Source organism: Lissotriton helveticus, chromosome 7, assembly GCF_964261635.1.
Source record: "Lissotriton helveticus chromosome 7, aLisHel1.1, whole genome shotgun sequence".
In the NCBI taxonomy this organism is placed as follows: domain Eukaryota; kingdom Metazoa; phylum Chordata; class Amphibia; order Caudata; family Salamandridae; genus Lissotriton; species Lissotriton helveticus.
In genome coordinates, this window is record NC_136068.1 from 26,281,384 (window position 1) to 26,303,850 (window position 22,467).

Consider the following 22,467-nt stretch of genomic DNA (forward strand, 5'->3'; position numbering starts at 1 on the left):
GGCTGTGAAAACAGATGCCAAGCAGCAGCAACAGCTGAGCCGGGGTCCTGATGGAGTCCGGCCAAAAGCACAAATCAAGTCAGAGCAGTCCAGGGCGGATCATGGCAACCTCCCCAGTGACCACTCGCGATGACTATCTGCCTGCCAGGTCTGCAATCTCATGCTTCTAATGAACAACAAAGCCCCTGGCTCCCTTAGCAAAGCTGTGGGAGTTAAGCTGCAGGTATCTCTACTCTCTCTGTGAGGCTCTGGGAGAAGCGCTGCCCTTCCCAGCTCCCCATGAGGGTGGCAACTGCAGCTATGGTCATGGAGCGCTTGCAGAATAATGGAGTCCCGATCACCAACCCAGGCACTGCTGTCACCTCTCCACCTCCGTTCAATTACCAAGCGCTGGCCGGTGTGCAAACACAAGGCAACCATGAGCAACTCTCAGAGTGACACAAAAAACTCCACAAAACAACAAGTAGTGAAGTCCCCCCACCTCGAGGTCCTAAAAAGTCCCAGAGGTGAGGTGAGGTGAGGAGGAGGTGGAGGTGAGGAGACCCAGCTAAGTCAAAGAAAGAGCTTGAACTATACAGGTGGGTGAGCACGAGCACAGAGCAGTGACAGGGAGAAGCAGGAACCGGGCACTAGTCCTCGCTAGTGGTACAACATGTGGATTGGTCCAGTTGAAAAGCATGGAAGTCCAAGTTCAAAAACTTCCCAGGTCAAGAATGGTTATATTTGAGCTGAAAACCTCTCTGCGCGGTTCAAATCTAGCTGCCACCATGGTACCACAGGTCGGATATTGGAAGCAGGTCTGTCCCACTAATGCGCTTGAGATTTCCCATTTTTTGTGCGGAGATCTACAAACAGGACAAAGGTGTAATTCAATCCCATCCTTCAGGGCTCCTCTCAGGTCACCGCCGGGAGGTCCAGTCCTCTTCTGTTCATCCGTAGAGCTTGAAAGGTTTCTGCTGGGGTTCCTTGCTGTACCACATTGATGCCTAGCACTTGCTAGTGGGTAGGATATCTCCTGGGCACTCCCTAATCAATGGCGTAAAAGTTCCCAGTGGCAACCCTACCCACTTTTTAGTAGTTCCAGCTGCCTTACTGCAAATAGTGAACCCCTGAGGAAGGGCTTATAACAGCCCGAAATGCAATGGGAAAGATATGATTAATCACTAATAAAGATCATCCATAAAGGATAAATTATGTATGGCTCATGTGACAGAAAAAAGCCTGGAAGGGCATATCTGCCGGATTAGAAACCGTTTGTACATAATGTGCCTCAAATGTAACAGACGTAAAGAAGATGAACTTTGGACAATTTGGAATGAAAATGAATTAAATATGGATAAATTGGTGGTGTTTTTGTAAGGAAATTTTGAGGATGCTGTGCGTTCGGTCTTCGAGTAAAACTTCACTTCAGCTTTGCTGTGTACATTAGCACGTAGAACCAAGGCGGACCACGGTTCTAGGATGCACGCAATAATCCTCAAAACTTAAAGAGACAAGCGAAATTGACAAATTTGAAAACATAGGTGTGCACTTGTTCTACTCTCTTTCTTACTGCAAACAGGCCACAAATGTCATGTATCAGAGCATATTAAAGATGGTGAAAGTTTTTTACCATACTAAACCTGGACCCTGAGGGTTGTGGGTGTGTAGGGGAGTACACCGTGCTAATCCTAAGTATCTCCAATTACTGCACTAAAATTCAGATGGTAGCAGACCCTGTACCCACAACAAACCAGGGACAGAGACGTCTGGTAGGACAATGCACCAATGCAGGAAATAACACAAGAATTGTCCTGGCATCCTGTTTCCCTGTAAGTGTTGCATGCGGCTCAAACAGATTGGTCAGGCAGGATTGGTCACTGCGATATCAACCCACTAGGGGAAACCTAGGGGCATATTAGCAAGAACCTTGTTAAAATTATCGCAGTTTTAGCAGCATAAAAATGCCGCTAAAACGGTGATAATGGGCTTGCTAATATGCGTTATAGAATTCCAATTCAAGCCCAGGTTAGATGTCCTGCACATCTAACCTGGGCTTCTATTCCTGCCGCTAAAACGGAGATAATTTTAACGAGGTTCCTGCTAATATGCCTCACATTGTGTAGTTTCTTGCAGAAATGTCATTACTCGTTCACACTTTATTCAGGGCTGAGGACATGCTCGGAGATAACAGAGGCTAGTACGAATTATCGTTCTGACATTTCAGGCAGGTAACAGGGTAACTTTCTAAAATGTATTTGTTCTTAATATTTACTAACATCCAACTCCACCATTGAATTTGATTGTTAAAGCCTATATAAAAATCATGTTTTTATTATTTTTGTAGCTGGTCCCATCCCAGAGTTAGCAGTATTAGATTTTTTTTACAGTGGAAATAGCTTTCTGGGCCTTGTGACTGTAGAGCATAATAACGTTCTATCTGTCCCACATTTACATACGGCGCACCCTGTTGTTGTGCGTTTCCAAGCCCACATTCGGTGACTTACTAATATTTAAAAGGGAGGTCTTCCCTGTCAAAAAGGATTATTTTGACCAATTTAACTATTTTTAAAGTAGAGCACAGGCACTTTACTCCTGGTTAACAGTGGTAAAGTGCACAAGGACCTAAAGCCTGCAAAAATAAGTCGCAGAAAAAGACAAAAAAGCTGGGGTGAAGACACAGAAGAGACAGATATCCTACAATCACTGATTCACGTTGTAAATACCAGTTGAACAAAGTAATGTTTCGGTATAGTTCCAAATGCGTCATTTTTTGTTCTATCCTACATCATTCGCTGTCTAGCCAGAGACATTCAGCCTGATTCATGTACGGGCCGTTTTGCGTGTCCCTAATAGCGAGTAATAGCGACTCGCTATTGAGGAAACGCAAAACGGCATTCATGTACTTTTCGGGGAAAAAATAGCGACTCGCACGCGGGCGCTAAATCCGTTAGCGACCAACTAAAAACGCAGAAAAATCGCTATTCCCGGCTACCTGCGTCGGGATAGCGACTCGCAATCCCGTGCGATCGGGATAGCGACTCGCAATCCCGTGCGATCGGGAATGCGACTCGCATTCTCGCGCGATCGGGAAAATGGGAAGTCGCTTTCCGAGCACAGTGATGACATCACAACCAGGAAGCAGGCAGTTCCCACCCCCAAACACCACAGCGAGGCAAACCTCCGAGGGAGCAAGTCGGAAGCAGACGCTAAACCAGCGATAGCGACTTCTCTACCGACTGAAATAGCGACATATCTTCTGCCATGTCTGAGGAAGCTGTCCCTGGCCCCAGCAACAGCGCAGGACGAAAGCGAAAGCTCAAGTTCTCAGAGCAGGAGCTCGAGAACCTCATTGAAGGGGTGGTGGCCAACCATGACCGGCTCTTTGGGACCAACTCCAGAAAGGTCCCAGAGCAAGACAAGCGGAGGATCTGGCTGGGTATAGCCGCCAGCGTGAACTCGGTGGGTGTGGCCGATAGGTCATTGGAGGAGCTAAAGAAGCGCTGGTATGACCTCCGAGGTCGTGCCAAGGAGAGGGTGGCGGAGCGCCTTGGAGAGGCATCGGGCACTGGAGGTGGCGGACCGACAGTCCCACCCAACACACCCTTGGAGGACCAGGTCGAGGACACCCTTGAGAGGGAGGCGTGCGTTGGCGTGACCCCTCTGGACTCCTCCCGCCCCACCCAAGACACCCAAGGTAAGTGGCATGCGACTGCGACCCTGTCCCCTATGACCGTCCCTGACCAAATAGGCTCACTTATTGGCCCTTAGTCATGCCTTTGTTGCGCATCAGGGAATGCCCTGAAGCATTGTGGGAGATGTAGTATGTCCACAATGTAGTAGTACCCCAATGCAGCCAGACAGGTCCCAAAGTACGCAAATCCACAGCCATCCAGGGAATGTCACCCAGCATGCATGTAACATCAGCACGTCTGACAGTCACATGCAACTAATGAGTATCCACTTACCCTCACAGGTGGCGCAGACAGCAGTGACAGCGAGAGGCTGCTGATAGATGAGGAGGCCCAGGAGGAATCACAACCAGAAACCCAGGCACCAGCCCCTGCCGCTGCAACAACACCAGCAGCCAGGCCCCCCACCGTTGTGGCCCCTGCATCTAGCATCCCACCCGCAGCCAAGGCCAGGCCCCCCACCGTTGCTGCATCTGGATCTGCAGCCCCACCCGCAGCCAAGGCCAGGCCCCCCACCGTTGCTGCATCTGGATCTGCAGCCCCACCCGCAGCCAAGGCCAGGCCCCCCACCGTTGCTGCATCTGGATCTGCCGCCCCACCCGCAGCCAGAGCCAGGCACCCCACTAATGTGCCCCCAGTCCCTGCCGCACCAGCAACGCCTGCTGCAACACCACCTGCAGCTGGTGCCAATAGATCTGGGCCTGCGACAGCGGCAACACCGCGGGCAATCAGCAGGAGGGGCAATGGACATCGCTATGCCTGCATGAGCGTTGAGAGACGCATGCTCCGTATCCACCAGCGCCAGTCACAGCAGCAAGGTGCCATCCAGCTCCAGCTGCACAAAATTGGGCGCAATGTGGCGGGAGTTGGAGAGCGCATGGACCGCATGACGGCGGCCATGGGCCGCATGACCGCAGCCATGGAGGAGAACACTGCTGCGCTGCTCAAGCACCGCAGTGTAGCGAGCCGGCGCCACCACCAGCTGATGAGCCGGCTGTCGGCCTATAGCAGGTCGAATTATGTGGCAGCAAATGCCACCACCCAGTTGTCGCGGCGCTCTCTCACCCAGCAGCACCAACTAGTGCAGTGCTGTGAGGACATCACCAGGGTCCTGGAGCACCTAACCACCGCGGTAACGGCACTACACACACCAGCGCTACCGGCCACTGTAGGGGGCGACGATGCCAGTGAGGGTGCCTCCAGCGTGAGCAGCCAATCGGCCACACTGGTCCCGCCACCTAGGCGCAGCACCAGGGCAACGCCTGGTACAGGTGCCCAGGAAGAGGAAGAGCCTCAGAGGCGCTTGGGCATTACGCGCAGGAGGCGCCATTGACACTGTCTGCATTACACTGGCACAGGCTGACGCTAAGCCTGCCAAGTACATGCACACTGCAGTATGACGCAATACTGGTATTTGTAAATAGTTGGACTGATTACCTTTTTGTTGTGAATGAAACAAATATATTTATTTTGCTGCACACATTAGCCTTGTGTAATCATTACATTTTGCATGCAATTGTGATATGTGGGGTGGGGGAAGAGGGTGGGCTAGAAATTGTTCACTGTGATGTGGTTGCGACGTCTGTGGCCTTCAGCTGGGTTCTCCCCGCGTGCATGGTGCACATGTGCTGGTGGCCGGTCGTCCCCTTCAGATTCACTGCCTGAGATGTCAACAGGTATCCGGCGCTTGGTTGCAATGTTATGGAGCATTGCACAGACAGCCACAATGCGGCAGCACGCAGCAGGACTGTAATACATGGCCCCACCTGTCTTGTGCAGTATACGGAACCTGCTCTTGAGCAGGCCAAATGTCCTTTCTATACAGTTCCTTGTCCGGATGTGCGCAACATTGTAGCGCCGTTGCTGAGGTGTGGCAGGGTTGAGGTAAGGGGTCAGGAGGTATTCCCGTAGGGCGTAGCCACTGTCACCTGAATGAGAGGAGCAGATGTTGATTGCCTGTGCAGCGCAGTGACTTCATTGCAATGTGACATTGTCGACAAAGTGTACTTACCAAGTAGGTGTCCTTCCCCAAACTCTCCTCTGAGCAGTCGTGTGTGGAGTCCACTGTGCCTGAAGATAAAGGAATCATGGGTACTCCCTGGGTACTGTGCGACAATGTCAGTGATGATGGTCTTGGCATTGCAGACCATCTGTATGTTGAGGGAGTGGTAGGACTTCCGGTTGCGGTACATATACTCCGTGCCAGCTGGTGGGCAGATGGCGACGTGGGTACAGTCGATGCAGCCGAGGACATGGGGAAAATGGGCTACATTGTAAAATTGTAGTTTTGTCAGGTCCAATTCCTGTTGGCTCGTGGGAAATGTGATGTGGCGGTGGAGCTGGGTGAGCATGGCGTCAACAAAAGTGTGGAGGCAGCGTGACATGGTGGGCTGGGATATCCCCCCAGCAGCCGCTACTATGCCCTGGAAACTGCCGGAGGCCAGGAGGTGCAGGCTGCACAATACCTGCACATGTGTAGGCACAGAATTGTTTCGCCTTGTTGGGTGCTGCATGAGGGGGTCAAGTTCTTGTATCAGCCAGGTGATCATTTCCCCATTCAGCCTGTATTTGGCATAAATCTGTTCTCTGGTTTGGCCCAGCAAGGTGACCCGCTGCCGGTAGATCCTTTCCTGCCCCATGCGTCTCCTCCGTGCTGCTCGCTGTAGCCTTCGCCGCCTCACCACCATGTACATTCCTGGCATTGTGGAACGCCTAATGCTGCTGCTGAATGTCCTTATGTGTGATTGGTCAGGCCTGGACCTGTTGGTGATTGGCCAACTGTTTTTCAAATTTTACTTAATCATGGCTTTTATGGTTACCACCTGCTTTGAGTTGTCCTTAATTTGCGCCGCGCAAAAATGCGATTTTGGGGTTTTCCGCAATTGTTTATTTTTCATGAATGCCGATTGAGAATAAATTGCGTTTCGCTATTCATTTCGCAGATTCCGTGGTTGGTCGCTATTTCCGTATCGCTAATGCGCGACTACCGGGACTCTGCGACTATTATTGCGTAATCGCTATTTTAATCGCTATTCTGTGTTTGCGAAATCGCTATTTTGTACTTGAATGCCGATTCCATGTTTTGCACCCGCAATTGCATTTTCGCAGCCATTGCGGGCGCAATTTCGCTTCATGAATCAGGCTGATTGTCATTACACACGACGCACAAAAAACACACAACATGCACATACAAAAGGGTATTTTGGACACACATTTTCAGCTGCATGCTACTGTGGTTCAGCTATATTCATTGCATGGCCTTTGGTGGATGTGAACACACACATTGGTATTGATTCCTTCTTTATTTTGTTTTTTGCCCAAAGGGCTTCATCCCCTGCACTTACCCCCCTTTTACCCACTGATGCTCCCTGGTGTTTTCAAAACCTTTTAAGTGCTATGTAGCCTCTTTCTTTCTTTTTTTCTCCTGCACACTTACTTTTTTTAATTTACATTTTCCGAAAATGCCATTGTCATGTTGGAAAAATAAATAAATAAATAGACAACATATCCACCAGTGAGTCACAACACATGCCTTGTGCACATGTGAGCCCACAGTGGCTCTTTTGGATAATTTAACCCCAGCATGCAGTGGCTAAACTATGGAAGAAAAGAGATAAAATAGCAGCAGCTGAAGCAGCAGTGCTGAAAATTACACAGATGGGAATCACCACTGTTGTCCCTGAAATTATTTTAAATGTCGCCTCTCATTTCTATGGCCCTTGAATCTCTGCATCAACAGTGAACTCCTCTGTGACTTGCAATATCCCTATAGAGTGTAATTTTCTCTAATCTAATTATATTCTGCATCTCCAGGCAACCAGAAAGGCACTGTTTACCTTGCCTGTGCTCCACATGGCTCTGCTTTGAGTGCACCGCTGCATCCTCACTCAAAGAAGAGAGGCTTGCATCAGAGAAGGACAGTGAAATTCCATCAGAGATGTTGGTCATCTTCCCATCCAAGGTCTCTCCTAGGCGTAAACAAAGCCTCCTCGAATGGACCCTCATAGGTAAGAGAAACAGGGACTTCTATAGATTAGCAATATCTGCATGTAAACTAAGAGATAGTTTATGTGACTATAACATCTTGGTGCTACCAGCTGTACCAGTAATACACCACTCCAGTGCTGCCAGGTGTACCTGTAGCTATCTTACATCATTGGGTATAACTGATTCTCAAGCAATAGCTCACATTAACCCCTTCCATGCTGGTGACGGAACCGCTCCGTCACCAGCCTCGGTCGCACTGTGCTGGTGACGGAGCGGTTCTGTCACGGCCCGCTCGGCGCGCCTGCGCGATGCTGATTTCGCGCCTGCGCGGCGCGTTCTATTGAGCGGGCGGGGCTGTGACGGAACCGCTCCGTCACAAGCACAACGCACCCGAGGCTCGTGACGGAGTGGTTCCGTCAGAAGCATGGGAGCGCCACGCGGCCCCCCCTCCCCCCTAGCGCTGCGGCGGAATTGCCACCGCAGCAAAGAGGTTAATACTTGTAAACATGTATGTGTTGAGGAATTAGATGCCAAAAGTAAATTCTAATCTGTTGACAGCATCAGGGCGCTGCTTTTTTCCATGTTATTTTAGCGTCTAGAATTGCCAATTGAAAGGATGATTAATAAACATTGAGCAAAATTGAGGAGAGAATGCAGTATAATTGTCGAAGAATGGAAAGAAAATGCATATTTTGGTAAGATATTTGTTTCCAGACATTGAGTATAGCTTTCAAGTTAAGATGAAGTTTGTCATATGTTATTGCATCTAACTTATCACTTTCCAATGTAATGGAAATATTTTTTTACAGAAATGTTTAAAAATTTGAAGGAGTTCTACCAATACATTTAAAAAGTTTTTTATTAGTTCTTTTTTGCCATTTATAACTCATGATACTATATTTTTGGCCCAGCATTGACAATGAAATCAGACACCTCCAGTCCAGTCCACAGGTGCCGGAGTGTACTAAAGCATTGGCCTGAGGGTCCAATATTTATAGCTGGCGCCAGCTTTGAAGTGGGAGAAACGTCTAGACATCCTCACCACATCTGGGGGCATATTACCAACAACTAGCGATCATTTTTGTCTCTAACTTGTTTAGAGACAAAAATTATCGCCGCACATCGGCGATTTTTATCGCAGATAAACCTTGCTATTAGCAAGGTTTATCGCAAATGCGATAAAAAACGGCCGCAATGCATGAATATCGCTGAAAAGTCAGCGATATTCATGCATTATCGAGCAAATGCTCTTAGCCATGTTATCCACCTCCCATTGGATAACATGGCAAAGAACTGCTCAGGGCAGGTGTTAGCTTTTGGAGATATTCGCGCTTAGCGCGAATATCTCCAAAAGTTGGTAATAGGAGATAGCGATGTTAGCGACTGTTTCCATTCGCTAACATCTTGGCATGCCCACTTTGCATGTCATTAGTGATAAATATCACTGACATGCAAAGCGGGGCCCAAGATGGTCGCTATCTCCTATTAGCTGTCACTAACTGGTGTTAGCGACAGCTTGGTAATAGGGAGATAATTTTATCTCCGCTTTCTTGGCTTTTAAAGCCAAAAAAGCGGAGATAAACCCCCTTGATAATATGCCCCCTGGTTCTGGAATTTCTATCCCTCCCCTTCCCAAGCTCCAAGTGATGTGCTGTGGCACAAGCCTGGTGTCAAGTTCTTTGTAAGTGCTCTGAGGCAGATCCTTTGAAATGTAACTGGGGCAAAGAACAGCTTCGCCCTTCACATCCTGCCAGGATGGCCCATCCTGACAACTTCTAGTCCTCTTAAGTCTCACTGTCTGGGAGACTGAACACAATGGCCAACTGCCATCTACGTGTAGTCTTATGACCAAGGGTACAGAATGCAGACACCAAACGGTTAGGACAAATAAATGGCAACTTTCTGAAAATCTAAAGTATACAAAAAAGTGATTGAATGCTTGAATTAATCTCAGCCACTGGGAATTACCCGAGGTCGCATCATAATCCATTGTTAATTTGCACACCATGCCACCTAAGTTCCGACCCAGCTGTATGCAAATCAGTCTTGACCCTGCTCCAATGGAAATAGTTCAACCCATACTGCCAAGCCAGGTCCTCCCAGTACCAGGACACAAGACTCCAGGACCAGTTTTACTGTTGTTATGAGCTCATCTGCCAGGGATAGCTTTGGTTCAAGTGACTGTATGCATGGCACCCACGTCTCGGCATTCCTGTCCCACTTAGAGTGACATACTAAAGTGAACAAAAAGTGATGGATGGATTGCTTGAACCACTCTTTAATCACTCGAGTCGCATCCCAGTCTGTTGTTACTTTGTATTTTGAAGTGGCATGGTGTGCAAATATAAAGATGGAATGTAAGGCGGCCGCCGATAGCAGCTATCCATGCAAAGCCCCATTTGAGTCAGGCTATCTGTGTGCAATTACCAGGCTGTGCATCACAGTAGTTTCAAATGCAAGGGCACACTTATTCACGTGTAATCAGGCCATTGCCCCTCCACTAGCTGTACCACAGTGGCCTTATCTTAAAAGGCATACGCCAGTGGGTAACATGCTCATTTCAATTATTGTGAATGAGAATCAAATAGTGAGACTCACCTAGAGTAAAGGTGCAAAAACTATGTGATCAAAAGTGAAAATTAAGGCCGACTAAATGGGTGGAATCCATTTGCAATATATGCAGCTGTCAGCTGAAACTAGGGGAACAACTAACCATTGCTCATGGGTACTCTTGCCTAGTCAGCTGTAACTAGTGGCAATGGGTTCTGACCATTTGCTGGTTTTCTGCCACCATAGTGTTCTTATGTTGGCCTTCCTACACCAAGATCACCCACGTAAATCAGCAATAAGAACACCTCCCTCCACAGGGAACCTAGACTGCACTAATAACCCTCCTGCTGCTATGTCTGATGCATCCACAGGACTTTAGGAGCCTACATGGCCAAAGTAGTTCTAGGCCAAGCCTTGCCCTGAGTCATGAAACACTGCTCTTACCACACTCTTCCTGGCAAGAGTCAGTGCCTCTACTCTGAAGCCATCACTAAAACATGTCCCTTGTGTCACCTGCTGTTCTCCTTAAGGAGAATTCACAGCCCATTAACCTTACTAATCCAGGTCACTACACCCTAAAGATGATGAAGACACAGGTCCTTCACTGGACCTCTGACCCTCACCAACAGCAGTTAAACTGGGGTCTGTAGCTGCCACCATCCTTGCAGAATAACTGTGCCTTCTAAGGAAACAGCAGCCCACTCAACACTCTGTACTCTCCTGACAGAGAGTCACCTCTGGGTTTTCCAAGCCACATAATCACCCCAGGAACCCTGGCCAACCTGCCCTTTACTAGAACAGGGTTCATGTCCCCCACTCATGCTCTCACAAGCCCCACCATGTCAACTGGATGTGCCGGTGGGCACTGTATAGGCCATGCCTCACCCATGCCCAAATTTGGCCACTTCCCAGCCTCTAAGCAGTGAAGCTGGAAACCAACAAGGGACCCTGAAGATACCTCACTGAAATGTGAAATGTCACCCTGAAAGCACACAGTGCCTCCTTCCACTTCCCTCAGCTGAGCGGCCGCCCTTACCTGCTGTGTCTATGCCTGGCAAACTAGGACTTCTGAGGAGCCTTAGTGCCAAACCCTATGACTGGTACACCTAAAGTGCACCAGGCAGGAGTCTGCTAAAACAGAGCCTCTGAAGTCTTCCCTTCTGACAGCTCAGGGTGGCAGTCCCAAAAATTAGTGTGTAGCACCAACCTGTACTCATGCAAAAGGTCCATTCACTCAGAATGGCACCACCTGGTCTCCTCGTTGTGGCACTGCGGGCACACCCGCCATCTATACCATCATGCCGATGGCTGTATCCACCAGCCAAACCAATGTCTGGCAAGCCAGGACTTTTCTTTGCAGGACTGCAAAGGAAGACCCTCTGCAGCTTGTCCTTCTGACAGCTCGGAGCGACAATCTCTAAAAGACATGCTTCCCTCCCTCCAGATTGATGCTCAGAGTCCGCTCTAAGACTCTGCACCAACCACCCACCTGGCTAGGTCTTGGTGGGCACCTCCACACCCTCCATCTACAGAGCCTCTGTCCCCTGTCCTGGGGTCTGATCTCACAGGATCTACCTGATGGTACACCAGGATGGGCATTGCCACAGCCACCACTTCAAGTTGTGGGTAAAAACTGTCTCTAGTTTGACATCCTTCACTGTTCTTGGGCAGTTGCCAACTCTCCCTTGACAATTTATGATCCACCACTAACCCATTTGTGGAATATAGTGAGTCTTCAACCTGTCTCATGTCTCCTCAGGTGAAGCCAGTGGATAATCTAGAGAAACTAGTGCACTCACTACCTACCCTACGTCCCCTTAAGGGCTACCATTACACCTCTTACCTCAGGAACAATCCCCTTACTCAGCCAGCCACCACTATCGGCCACCCTTTGGGCCATACTTGGACAACTCCCGCTCTCCAACAAATAACTTTTGGAGACAATGGGAACCAAAACTCTTTCTTGCACTACCCTCCACCATTGGAGAATTTTTCAGGGACCACCCTACCCTCATTGTGGGAACTCCTAGGAGTTGCGACTATCACCTGGGTATTCTCCCGTCCCGGCAGAGGGACCTACAATTACACTGATAAGGATAAGGTATTCTTTGCTAGTAAATCTGGGTGTAAGACCGGCAGAGTGCTTACACAAATGGGAAGAGAGTTGTGTAGTTCCTAGGAATCCCCCAGGACCTGGCATTTTGGATAACCTAAATTTGAGGGCTTGGTGTCCAACCGCTTCCTGACACCCCCACATGTTATGTCAGCCGTTAGACCAGCTAGCTCTACAGTGCCAATACACTCCCCTGTATTCTACAGTGGTGTAGGTAGTCTCTGGCATCCACTGAACACGACAACCCTGATTCCTCAGGGATTGTGTAAAACAATACAGTATGTTTCACTCAGAAAATGCACAGGTTGGCAATTAGGACATTTCAATATGAATGTATTGGTCCAGCGACAGCCCCTTCACCTGATGCTTGGGAATGCAGGACCCCATCTCTGCTTCGAGGATGACAGCCCGCAAGGGATGTCAGACCATTGCGTGCCGGAGATTCAGCATGCAGGACCCCAGTCTCAGATTGGATGGAATTCTCCTCTAATTTGTCAGGGGGGAGTGAGGTTCTTTTATACTAAAGTAGTCACTCCAGGTTTTTTTCTAGAATCAATATATTTTCAAAACAATTATGGGTGTTATTAAAACAATGATAAATATTTTGACAGCAATCACCAATGCTTTTCCAAACAAGTGTGATCATGCACAGCTGGCAGTTGGCCAAGGATGAAAATAGTGGTGTGCCTGGGGACATGCTTATGTATGTCAGGTGCAGCAATTGTGAACCTGGTGTCGAAGAGACAGGAGCAAGCTGATCGAGCGGTAATTTCACAGTAATTTCTCAATGTAAAACCTCATTTACCTCTATTAAACCGCTGGAAAGGTGTTGGACCCTAGACACCATGTATTACCTTCAGGAGACTTTACATAAACATGGAAAATAAAATTAAAAATAATATTTAAGCCAATAAAGAGAGTTAGTGAGTATTTTAAAGGGTTTTATTTTCTAGTTAAAAGTTGAGGTTTTCTTACCCTTTATTCATTAGTCAAATATCAATCAGGTTACAGAATTTGGAAAACAGGAAAAATAGAATTAATACAGAACATATTATAGGTTGCATACAAAACATTCAATAAAGGAAGGGAATGAGGAAGTCAAATGTCAATCAGAATTCTTTAAAACAAAGTTCAGGAAAATATGATTCAAGAGTGAATTATGCAAGGCTAATCAATAATTAATAATCATTTAGGAAAACATGCAAAAAAAGTACAATGTACAACATAGCATAATCATGCACTAGTGCAAATTTTCAAAGTGCACACGGTTAATACATACTCAGCTCTAATGTTTTCGATGATTCAGAAAAGGGGGTGGTGATGAACAGATAGCTTTTTATGCAAAATGTGTTTGCCCCGTGTAGTGTTGGTGCATGGTTAATTAATAGACATTATAAGAAGAAGTGTTATGAACTGAATATGCATTGTCTAAATATGCAATAAATCCAAAATCTCTTAAGACAGGAACAGGGAGTGTAGATTACAAGGAAAATGAGCTGGGAAGAAAGAACACATTCCATGATTATTTTCAAAGCTAAAAAGGCCACTGAAATCACTAGTTTTCTATACACTGCACAAACACATGTTAATTTAGCACAATCATTTCAGACTGACTAGGCCTCATTTAATGTCTTTCACTTTGCTTGCACCAAAAGTGTCCCTTTTAAAAGCATTGACTAGGCCTCATTTCATATTTCATGTGCCCATCATCCTACCGGTGAAAGGGATCACCCCACCATAAGGGCGGGGATCCCGTCGCCAGCATTAGGATACGCCCGCCACAGTGGCGGGCGCATCCAGCATTCCTACCATTGTGGCGGGCGGTGCACTCAGCACCACCCGCCACAATGGCAGGAAGGCATGCTGTGCACTTCCATGCACAGCTTGGCAGGCACCACGCGGTGCCTGCCATGCTGTGCATGGAGCTGCTGGGGGGTACCATAGGTACCCCTAATGTTCACCCCCCCCCGAGTCCAATGGAACTGACTCCGCATGCCTTTCCGTGGTGGCATTGCCGCCACAGAAAGGCATCTGAAAAAGCCTATTGTAATATGGCTCGCGGTGTCTGATAGACACCGCCACCATATAAACCCTTTCCCACCCCGGTCGCAAGGCGACTGGAGCCGAAAAGCGGCGGAGTCTTTCCGTCCGCCGCGGACCCCCCAGCCATACTAATATGGCGGGGGGTCATTCCGGCTAGGCTGGCGGGTGGATCGTCCCCACCAGGGCGGCGGTGGCTACCTCCGGCCTGGCGGGGGCGATCCGCCGACCATCCTAATGGGGCCCTAAGTTCTAACCTATGATATCTTCACATACCTCTGGAGTGAAACTTTTCAGTAGAACTGTTCCTCTCTGGTTAAAATAACGTTTTTCTCTGGTCAGAATTGGCGCGACTCGCTCTCTACACCCGGAAGAACTGGAATACAGTCTTTTAAATAGTACAATCAGGTGTATTAAGGCGGTCATGTGATTAACGTAGCCAACGTCACCCTACCTACGTGATTTAAAAGCGTGCATCTTTTATTGGTTTAAAATTCACTACTACTATGCGTCACTGGCAATAACTAGACCGTTTCACCTACCTAAATATTACACCAATGTGAATGAACGTGGGGTGCCATGAGTTCTATTATCATAAAAAAGGGACCAGGGACCTCATTTATGAGGCTCTGCGTCACTTTTACGCCGCCGGTACGTCACTTTTTGTGACGCACCAGTGGCGTAAACAATGCGCCTTGTAGCGCCATATTTACAAAGTGACGCATCTAAGTAGATGCGTCACTTTGTACATCCTGTGCCACATTATACCTGCGCCAGGTATAATGTATGCAAGGGGGCGTATTGACGCAAGGAAGGGTCATAGAAGTGAAGCGGTGAAATCTATGACATTTCACTGCGTCACTTTTAGGACACCGTTGCGTCAAAATCTTGCGCCTGCCTCACCGAAGGCGTAAGACTGACGCAGGCCCTTTCACATGGGGCATGGCCAATGTGAAAGGACGCATTGCTGGAGTTGCGTCACTTTTGTGACACACTCCAGCAATGCGTCACTTTTGCGCTTACAGATACGTCAGAAATACTGACGTATCTGTAACTCCTTGCGACATGATGCGTCATACATTAAATATGACGCATCAGGAATGTCTGAAGGAGTGCGCACTGAGAAGTGACGCATCGCTGCTTTCACGCAGCGATGCGTCATTTCTCATAAATGAGGCCCCCTGTGTTTATGAAATGTCATCTGTGAATACTTGAATTTATGATGCATCTAATAGGAGGATTTGAAAAAACATGATGTAGCAAGTTATGTGGGGACTAAATAGCAGTTTCCTATAATTAGTGTAACAGTGGAACCGAATTTCTTTCCTAATAAAGATTTATTGAAAATTTAAAAGGCCAATCCTACTTCACTTGTTTTTGAAAACTAATTATGCTATTTCATTTCATTTAAGACATTTATTTTAAAAGTATCTACTTTCTGACTACTCATAAAATCAAATCAAAATAGTGACATATAATTTGGGCATCATGCGTTCAAATGATCTTATTTTTTGAAGGCAAGTCGTTATTCAGGCCGCATTTGAAAGTATTCAATGAAAAAATCAAAAAAATGAATCTCTTTTTATGAATCTGTTGCCCTCCTTTGTTATCTGGAGTTTTAATTCTCTCTAATATCCGCCAGTGTATATCTTCTGGCTTATAGTTAAACTCAATATAGGGCCTCATTTATGAGGCCTTGCGTCAGTTTTGCGCTTCCGATGCGTCACTTTTTGTGAAGCATCGGTGTAGTAAAACATGCCTCCTGTTGCGCACTATTTACAAAGTGACGCATCTAAGCCTTGTAGAAGTGACGCAGTGAAATCTATGAGATTTCACTGCGTCACTTCTAGGACGCCGTTGTGTCAAAATCTTGTGCCTGCCTTACAGCAGGCGTAAGACTGACGCAGGCCCTTTCACAAGGGGCTTGCCCCATGTGAAAGGAAGCATTGCTGGAGTTGCGTCACTTTTGTGACACACTCCAGCAATGCGTCACTTTTGCGCTTACAGATACGTCAGAAATACTGACGTATCTGTAACTCCTTGCGACGTGATGCGTCATACATTAAATATGACGCATCAGGTATGTCGCAAGGAGTGCGCACTGAGAAGTGACGCATCGCTGCTTTCACGCAGCGATGCGTCATTTCTCATAAATGAGGCCCATAGTGTTTAAGCAGAGGGGCGGTCAGCTAAGCTGTTCTGATCGCTGACCTATGCTCTGTAAGCAGGGCCGGACTGGGAACCAAAACCGGCCCTGGCAAAGTGCTCAGCCGCCTCCCCCTCCCCCCGGGGGTGGGGGGGCTGGGCGTTCACCCGAGCTCTTTGCCAGGGCCGGTTTTTGGCCGATTCCGATTTTGTTACAGGGCCGATTTTGCAGCTAAGCTGCAAAAACGGCCCTGTAACAAAACCGCCACCCAGGGGCCCAAAACTGGCCACCACCCATGCGGCGTACCAGGGGATTGCCTGGTGCCCGCTAAGGCCAGTCCGGCCCTGTCTGTAAGTCTAGTTTGAATAGCTCTAGACGTCTCTCCTACATAGCCAAGCTGGCACGGGCAAAGAAGTAAATAGACCACATTCTGCGTTTTACAGTTCCACATTTCGGACGCTTTAATATTAAAGCCGTTCAGATTCATGTTTTCACCTTCTAGTATGTAATTACATGATTAACATGAGGAACATCTTATTGTTCCTTTGATCGATATGCTTCCATCATTAGTTTTTTGCAAGAAAGAAGGTCCTGTCGCATTTGAGTTAAATCTAGAATGCACAATCATGTCTTTAACATTTTTATTACGACGATGTGCAAACCGTGGTTTTAGATTCATCAAAGTCCCGTTTTGCGAGTCTGTAATAGCGATTCATAAGGAATTAACGACTTGCAAAACGGGATTCATGTCGGAATTGCAAATAATATTGCGATTCCTACATCTTCCTCTTCCAAATTGCTAATCGCAAAAAAGGAATAACTCCCCATTCATTCCTATGGGCCTAAAGTGCGTCATGAATGCCCTTGTGTATTGTTAAAAGAAGCATAACTCTGCCATGAACGCCCCTGCGTATGGTTAGTTGGTGTGCACCTCTGCTATGAATGCCACCATGTATAGTTCGAAGTTGTGCACCTCTGTCATGAGTGCCCCTGTGTATGGTAGTAAGAATGCAGCTCTGCCATGAATGCCCCCATGCATGGTTAGTAGGTGTGTACCTCTGCCACGAATGACCAGTGTGTATGGTTAGTAGGTGTGCACCTCTGCCGTGAATGCCCCCCTGTACGGTTAGTAGGCATGTAACTCTACAATGAATGCCCCTGTGTATGGTTAGTAGATGTTTACCTCTGCCACGAATGCCCCCATGTATGGTTAGTAGGTGTGCACCTCTGCTATGAATGCCCCTGTGTATGGTTAGTAGATGGGCACCTTTGCCATGAACGCCCCTGCTTATGGTTAGTAGGTGTGTAACTCTGCCATGAACGTCCCCGTGTTTGGGTAGTAGGTGTGTACGTCTGCCATGAATTCCCCTCTGTATGGTTTGTAGGTGCCCACCTCTGCCATAAATGCCCCTCTGTATGGTTAGTAGGTGTGAAGCTCTGCCATGAATGCCCCTGTATGCGATCAGTAGGTGTGCTCCTCTGCCATGAACGCCCCGTATATGGTTGTTAGGCGTGTACCTCTGCCATGATTGTCCCTCTCTAAGGTTAGTAGGTGCCCACCTCTGCCGTGAATGCCCCTCTGTATGGTTAGTAGGTGTGTACCTCTGCCATGAATACGCCAGTGTATGCTTAGTAGGTGTGTACCTCTCTGTTATTAATGCCCTGTGTATCGTTAGTAGATGTGCACCAATGCCATGAAGGCCCCCATGTACGGTTAGTAGGTGTGCACCTCTGCCATGTGCACCTCTGCTACTACCCACCGTGTACGGTGGGTAGTTGTGCATCACTGGCCTCAACGCCCCTGTGTATGGTTCGTAGGTGTGCACCTCTGCCAGGAATGCCCCCACGTATGGTTAGTAGGTGTGTATCTCTTCTTAGAATCTCTAATAAAAGAGAGAGGGACCCAACAGCCAAAGGGGTAGGGTACCGTCAAGACAAATGTAAAAAAATGAGATCCCCTTTGGGCAATTCCCAAACGCATATACTCAATCCACAGCATCAAAAAAACCTATGTTCACACAATATAATGATCAAAGAGGAAATGTAAAGAAATATTCAGGTAAAAAAATGTAAAATACAATTTATTCAGACAGAATTAAAATTTTCTATTTCACAGTCAAATAATGTTTTAATGGGAATTAATATATTAATACTCTCCTGACGAAGGTGTTGGCTGCTTATTTTATAGCCCACCGAAACGCGTCGATGCCCAAGCAAGGGATAATTACTTTAAGTCCGTGGGGACAATAATTCTGACGGATAATTGAGATATCGATCAGGACTGATCTCTTGATGACTTTTGTATTTTTCCCTTTAATAATAGGAATTATTTTTCCTTAGTGCTATTCCCATTCTTAGTTTTGTTTCATATTGTTTTGTGTTTGTGTATTTTATATTGTACTAGCTTACCCGTCACGTGTTGCTGCAATCTCAGAAGAAAGGAAATTTAAGGAAACGTGTTATGATAACATTCAATTTACATTGTGTCCTTTTTATTGAAACTTATTCATTTTAATATGGAAAACATTTCAAAGTGTTGTTTTAATTCTGTTTTTTTATTTGAATGCTTGTGGATACACTATATTTTTTGTTTTTCCGTCTGGTGCGTAGACAAATAAATCAGAAGGTTTTCTGACGCGTGAGCTGGCCACATACAGTTGTCCATGTGAGAAGCACGGATTCTCCAAATCTAGTCCACACACTTGCAGCGATTGTCCTTGTGCTTTGTTGATGGTCATTGCAAAAGCGAGTCGCACCGGAAAGTGTAAACGTTCAGTATTGGAAAGATTATGAGGGCCCTGGGTGGCTGGGGGCCGATATTTAACAAAATGTTCCTTTTTTAGCCAGAATCTTTCGTGGGAGTGTATTCAACAACTTCCCAAAGTTTCATGCGATCGGATGAATGGTGTAGTAATGCATAAAGGACAAACGGACATACTTTGTTTTTTATATAAATAGATTAAACTGCACTGTATTCAGGATAGGTTTTGATAATGTGTCTTTGAAAACCTATAATGTTTTTAATTCTGTCTGAATAAATTGTATTTTAAATTTTGTTACCTGAATATTTCTTTACATTTCCTCTTTGTTCATTATATTGTGTGAACTTAGGTTTTTTGATACTGTGGATTGAGTATATGTGTTTGTGAATTGCCCAAAGGGGATCTCATTTTTTTACATTTCTCTTCTTAGAATGCCACAGTGTGTGAATAGTAGGTGTGTACCTCTGTCATCAATGCCCTGTGTATGGTTAGTAGGAGCGCACGTCTCCCATGAATGCCCCAGTGTACGGTTAGTAGGTGTGCACCTCTGCTATGAATGCCACCTTGTATGGTTCTGAGGTGTACACTCTGCCATGAATGTCCCCATGTATGGTTAGTAGGTGTGTGCCTCTGCCATGAATGACTCATGTGTACAGTTAGTAGGTGCACACCTCTGCCACGAATGCCCCCATGTATAGTTTGAAGGTGTGCACCTCTGTCATGAATTCCCCATTGTATTTTGAGCAGGTGTGCACCTCTGCCATGAATGTCCCTCTGTACGGCCAGTAGGTGAGTATCTCTGCTATGAATGCCCCTGTGTATGCTTAGTAGGTGTGTACCTCTGCCATGAATGCCCCAGTGTATGGTTAGAAGGTGTGCAACTCTACCATGAATGCCCCCGTTTATGGCTTGAGGTGTGTACCTCTGCCATGAATGCCCCTGAGCATGGTTAGTATGTGTGTACTTCTGCCATGAATACCCCCATGTATGGTTAGTAGGCGTGGACCTCTGCCATGAATGCCCCAGTGTATGGTTAGAAGGTGTGCAACTCTACCATGAATGCCCCCGTTTATGGCTTGAGGTGTGTACCTCTGCCATGAATGCCCCTGAGCATGGTTAGTATGTGTGTACTTCTGCCATGAATACCCCCATGTATGGTTAGTAGGCGTGGACCTCTGCCATGAATGCATCTGTGGAAGATTAGTAGATGTGTACCTCTGTCATTAATGCTCAGTTTATGGAGTTGTTCCGTCAGAAGCATGGGAGCGCCACGCGGCCCCCCCTCCCCCCGAGCGCTGCGGCGGAATTGCCACCGCAGCAAAGAGGTTAATACTTGTAAACATGTATGTGTTGAGGAATTAGATGCCAAAAGTAAATTCTAATCTGTTGACAGCATCAGGGCGCTGCTTTTTTCCATGTTATTTTAGCGTCTAGAATTGCCAAATGAAAGGATGATTAATAAACATTGAGCAAAATTGAGGAGAGAATGCAGTATAATTGTCGAAGAATGGAAAGAAAATGCATATTTTGGTAAGATATTTGTTTCCAGACATTGAGTCTAGCTTTCAAGTTAAGATGAAGTTTGTCATATGTTATTGCATCTAACTTATCACTTTCCAATGTAATGGAAATATTTTTTTACAGAAATGTTTAAAAATTTGAAGGAGTTCTACCAATACATTTAAAAAGTTTTTTATTAGTTCTTTTTTGCCATTTATAACTCATGATACTATATTTTTGGCCCAGCATTGACAATGAAATCAGACACCTCCAGTCCAGTCCACAGGTGCCGGAGTGTACTAAAGCATTGGCCTGAGGGTCCAATATTTATAGCTGGCGCCAGCTTTGAAGTGGGAGAAACGTCTAGACATCCTCACCACATCTGGGGGCATATTACCAACAACTAGCGATCATTTTTGTCTCTAACTTGTTTAGAGACAAAAATTATCGCCGCACATCGGCGATTTTTATCGCAGATAAACCTTGCTATTAGCAAGGTTTATCGCAAATGCAATAAAAAACGGCCGCAATGCATGAATATCGCTGAAAAGTCAGCGATATTCATGCATTATCGAGCAAATGCTCTTAGCCATGTTATCCACCTCCCATTGGATAACATGGCAAAGAACTGCTCAGGGCAGGTGTTAGCTTTTGGAGATATTCGCGCTTAGCGCGAATATCTCCAAAAGTTGGTAATAGGAGATAGCGATGTTAGCGACTGTTTCCATTCGCTAACATCTTGGCATGCCCACTTTGCATGTCATTAGTGATAAATATCACTGACATGCAAAGCGGGGCCCAAGATGGTCGCTATCTCCTATTAGCTGTCACTAACTGGTGTTAGCGACAGCTTGGTAATAGGGAGATAATTTTATCTCCGCTTTCTTGGCTTTTAAAGCCAAAAAAGCGGAGATAAACCCCCTTGATAATATGCCCCCTGGTTCTGGAATTTCTATCCCTCCCCTTCCCAAGCTCCAAGTGATGTGCTGTGGCACAAGCCTGGTGTCAAGTTCTTTGTAAGTGCTCTGAGGCAGATCCTTTGAAATGTAACTGGGGCAAAGAACAGCTTCGCCCTTCACATCCTGCCAGGATGGCCCATCCTGACAACTTCTAGTCCTCTTAAGTCTCACTGTCTGGGAGACTGAACACAATGGCCAACTGCCATCTACGTGTAGTCTTATGACCAAGGGTACAGAATGCAGACACCAAACGGTTAGGACAAATAAATGCCAACTTTCTGAAAATCTAAAGTATACAAAAAAGTGATTGAATGCTTGAATTAATCTCAGCCACTGGGAATTACCCGAGGTCGCATCATAATCCATTGTTAATTTGCACACCATGCCACCTAAGTTCCGACCCAGCTGTATGCAAATCAGTCTTGACCCTGCTCCAATGGAAATAGTTCAACCCATACTGCCAAGCCAGGTCCTCCCAGTACCAGGACACAAGACTCCAGGACCAGTTTTACCGTTGTTATGAGCTCATCTGCCAGGGATAGCTTTGGTTCAAGTGACTGTATGCATGGCACCCACGTCTCGGCAGTCCTGTCCCACTTAGAGTGACATACTAAAGTGAACAAAAAGTGATGGATGGATTGCTTGAACCACTCTTTAATCACTCGAGTCGCATCCCAGTCTGTTGTTACTTTGTATTTTGAAGTGGCATGGTGTGCAAATATAAAGATGGAATGTAAGG

General features: G+C 46.6%; 1 protein-coding gene across 1 annotated transcript in view; it reads left to right on the plus strand.

The window, feature by feature from the left end:
* The first annotated feature begins 300 nt into the window (after positions 1–300).
* LOC144768899 (cell adhesion molecule CEACAM8-like) overlaps positions 301–22,467 on the plus strand; it is a 132,511-nt gene continuing 110,344 nt past the window's right edge. The window contains exons 1-2 of the mRNA XM_078652912.1: positions 301–434; positions 7,485–7,678. Of these exons, the coding sequence (XP_078509038.1) occupies positions 301–434; positions 7,485–7,678 (328 nt within the window). The remainder of the gene's footprint in view (positions 435–7,484; positions 7,679–22,467) is intronic.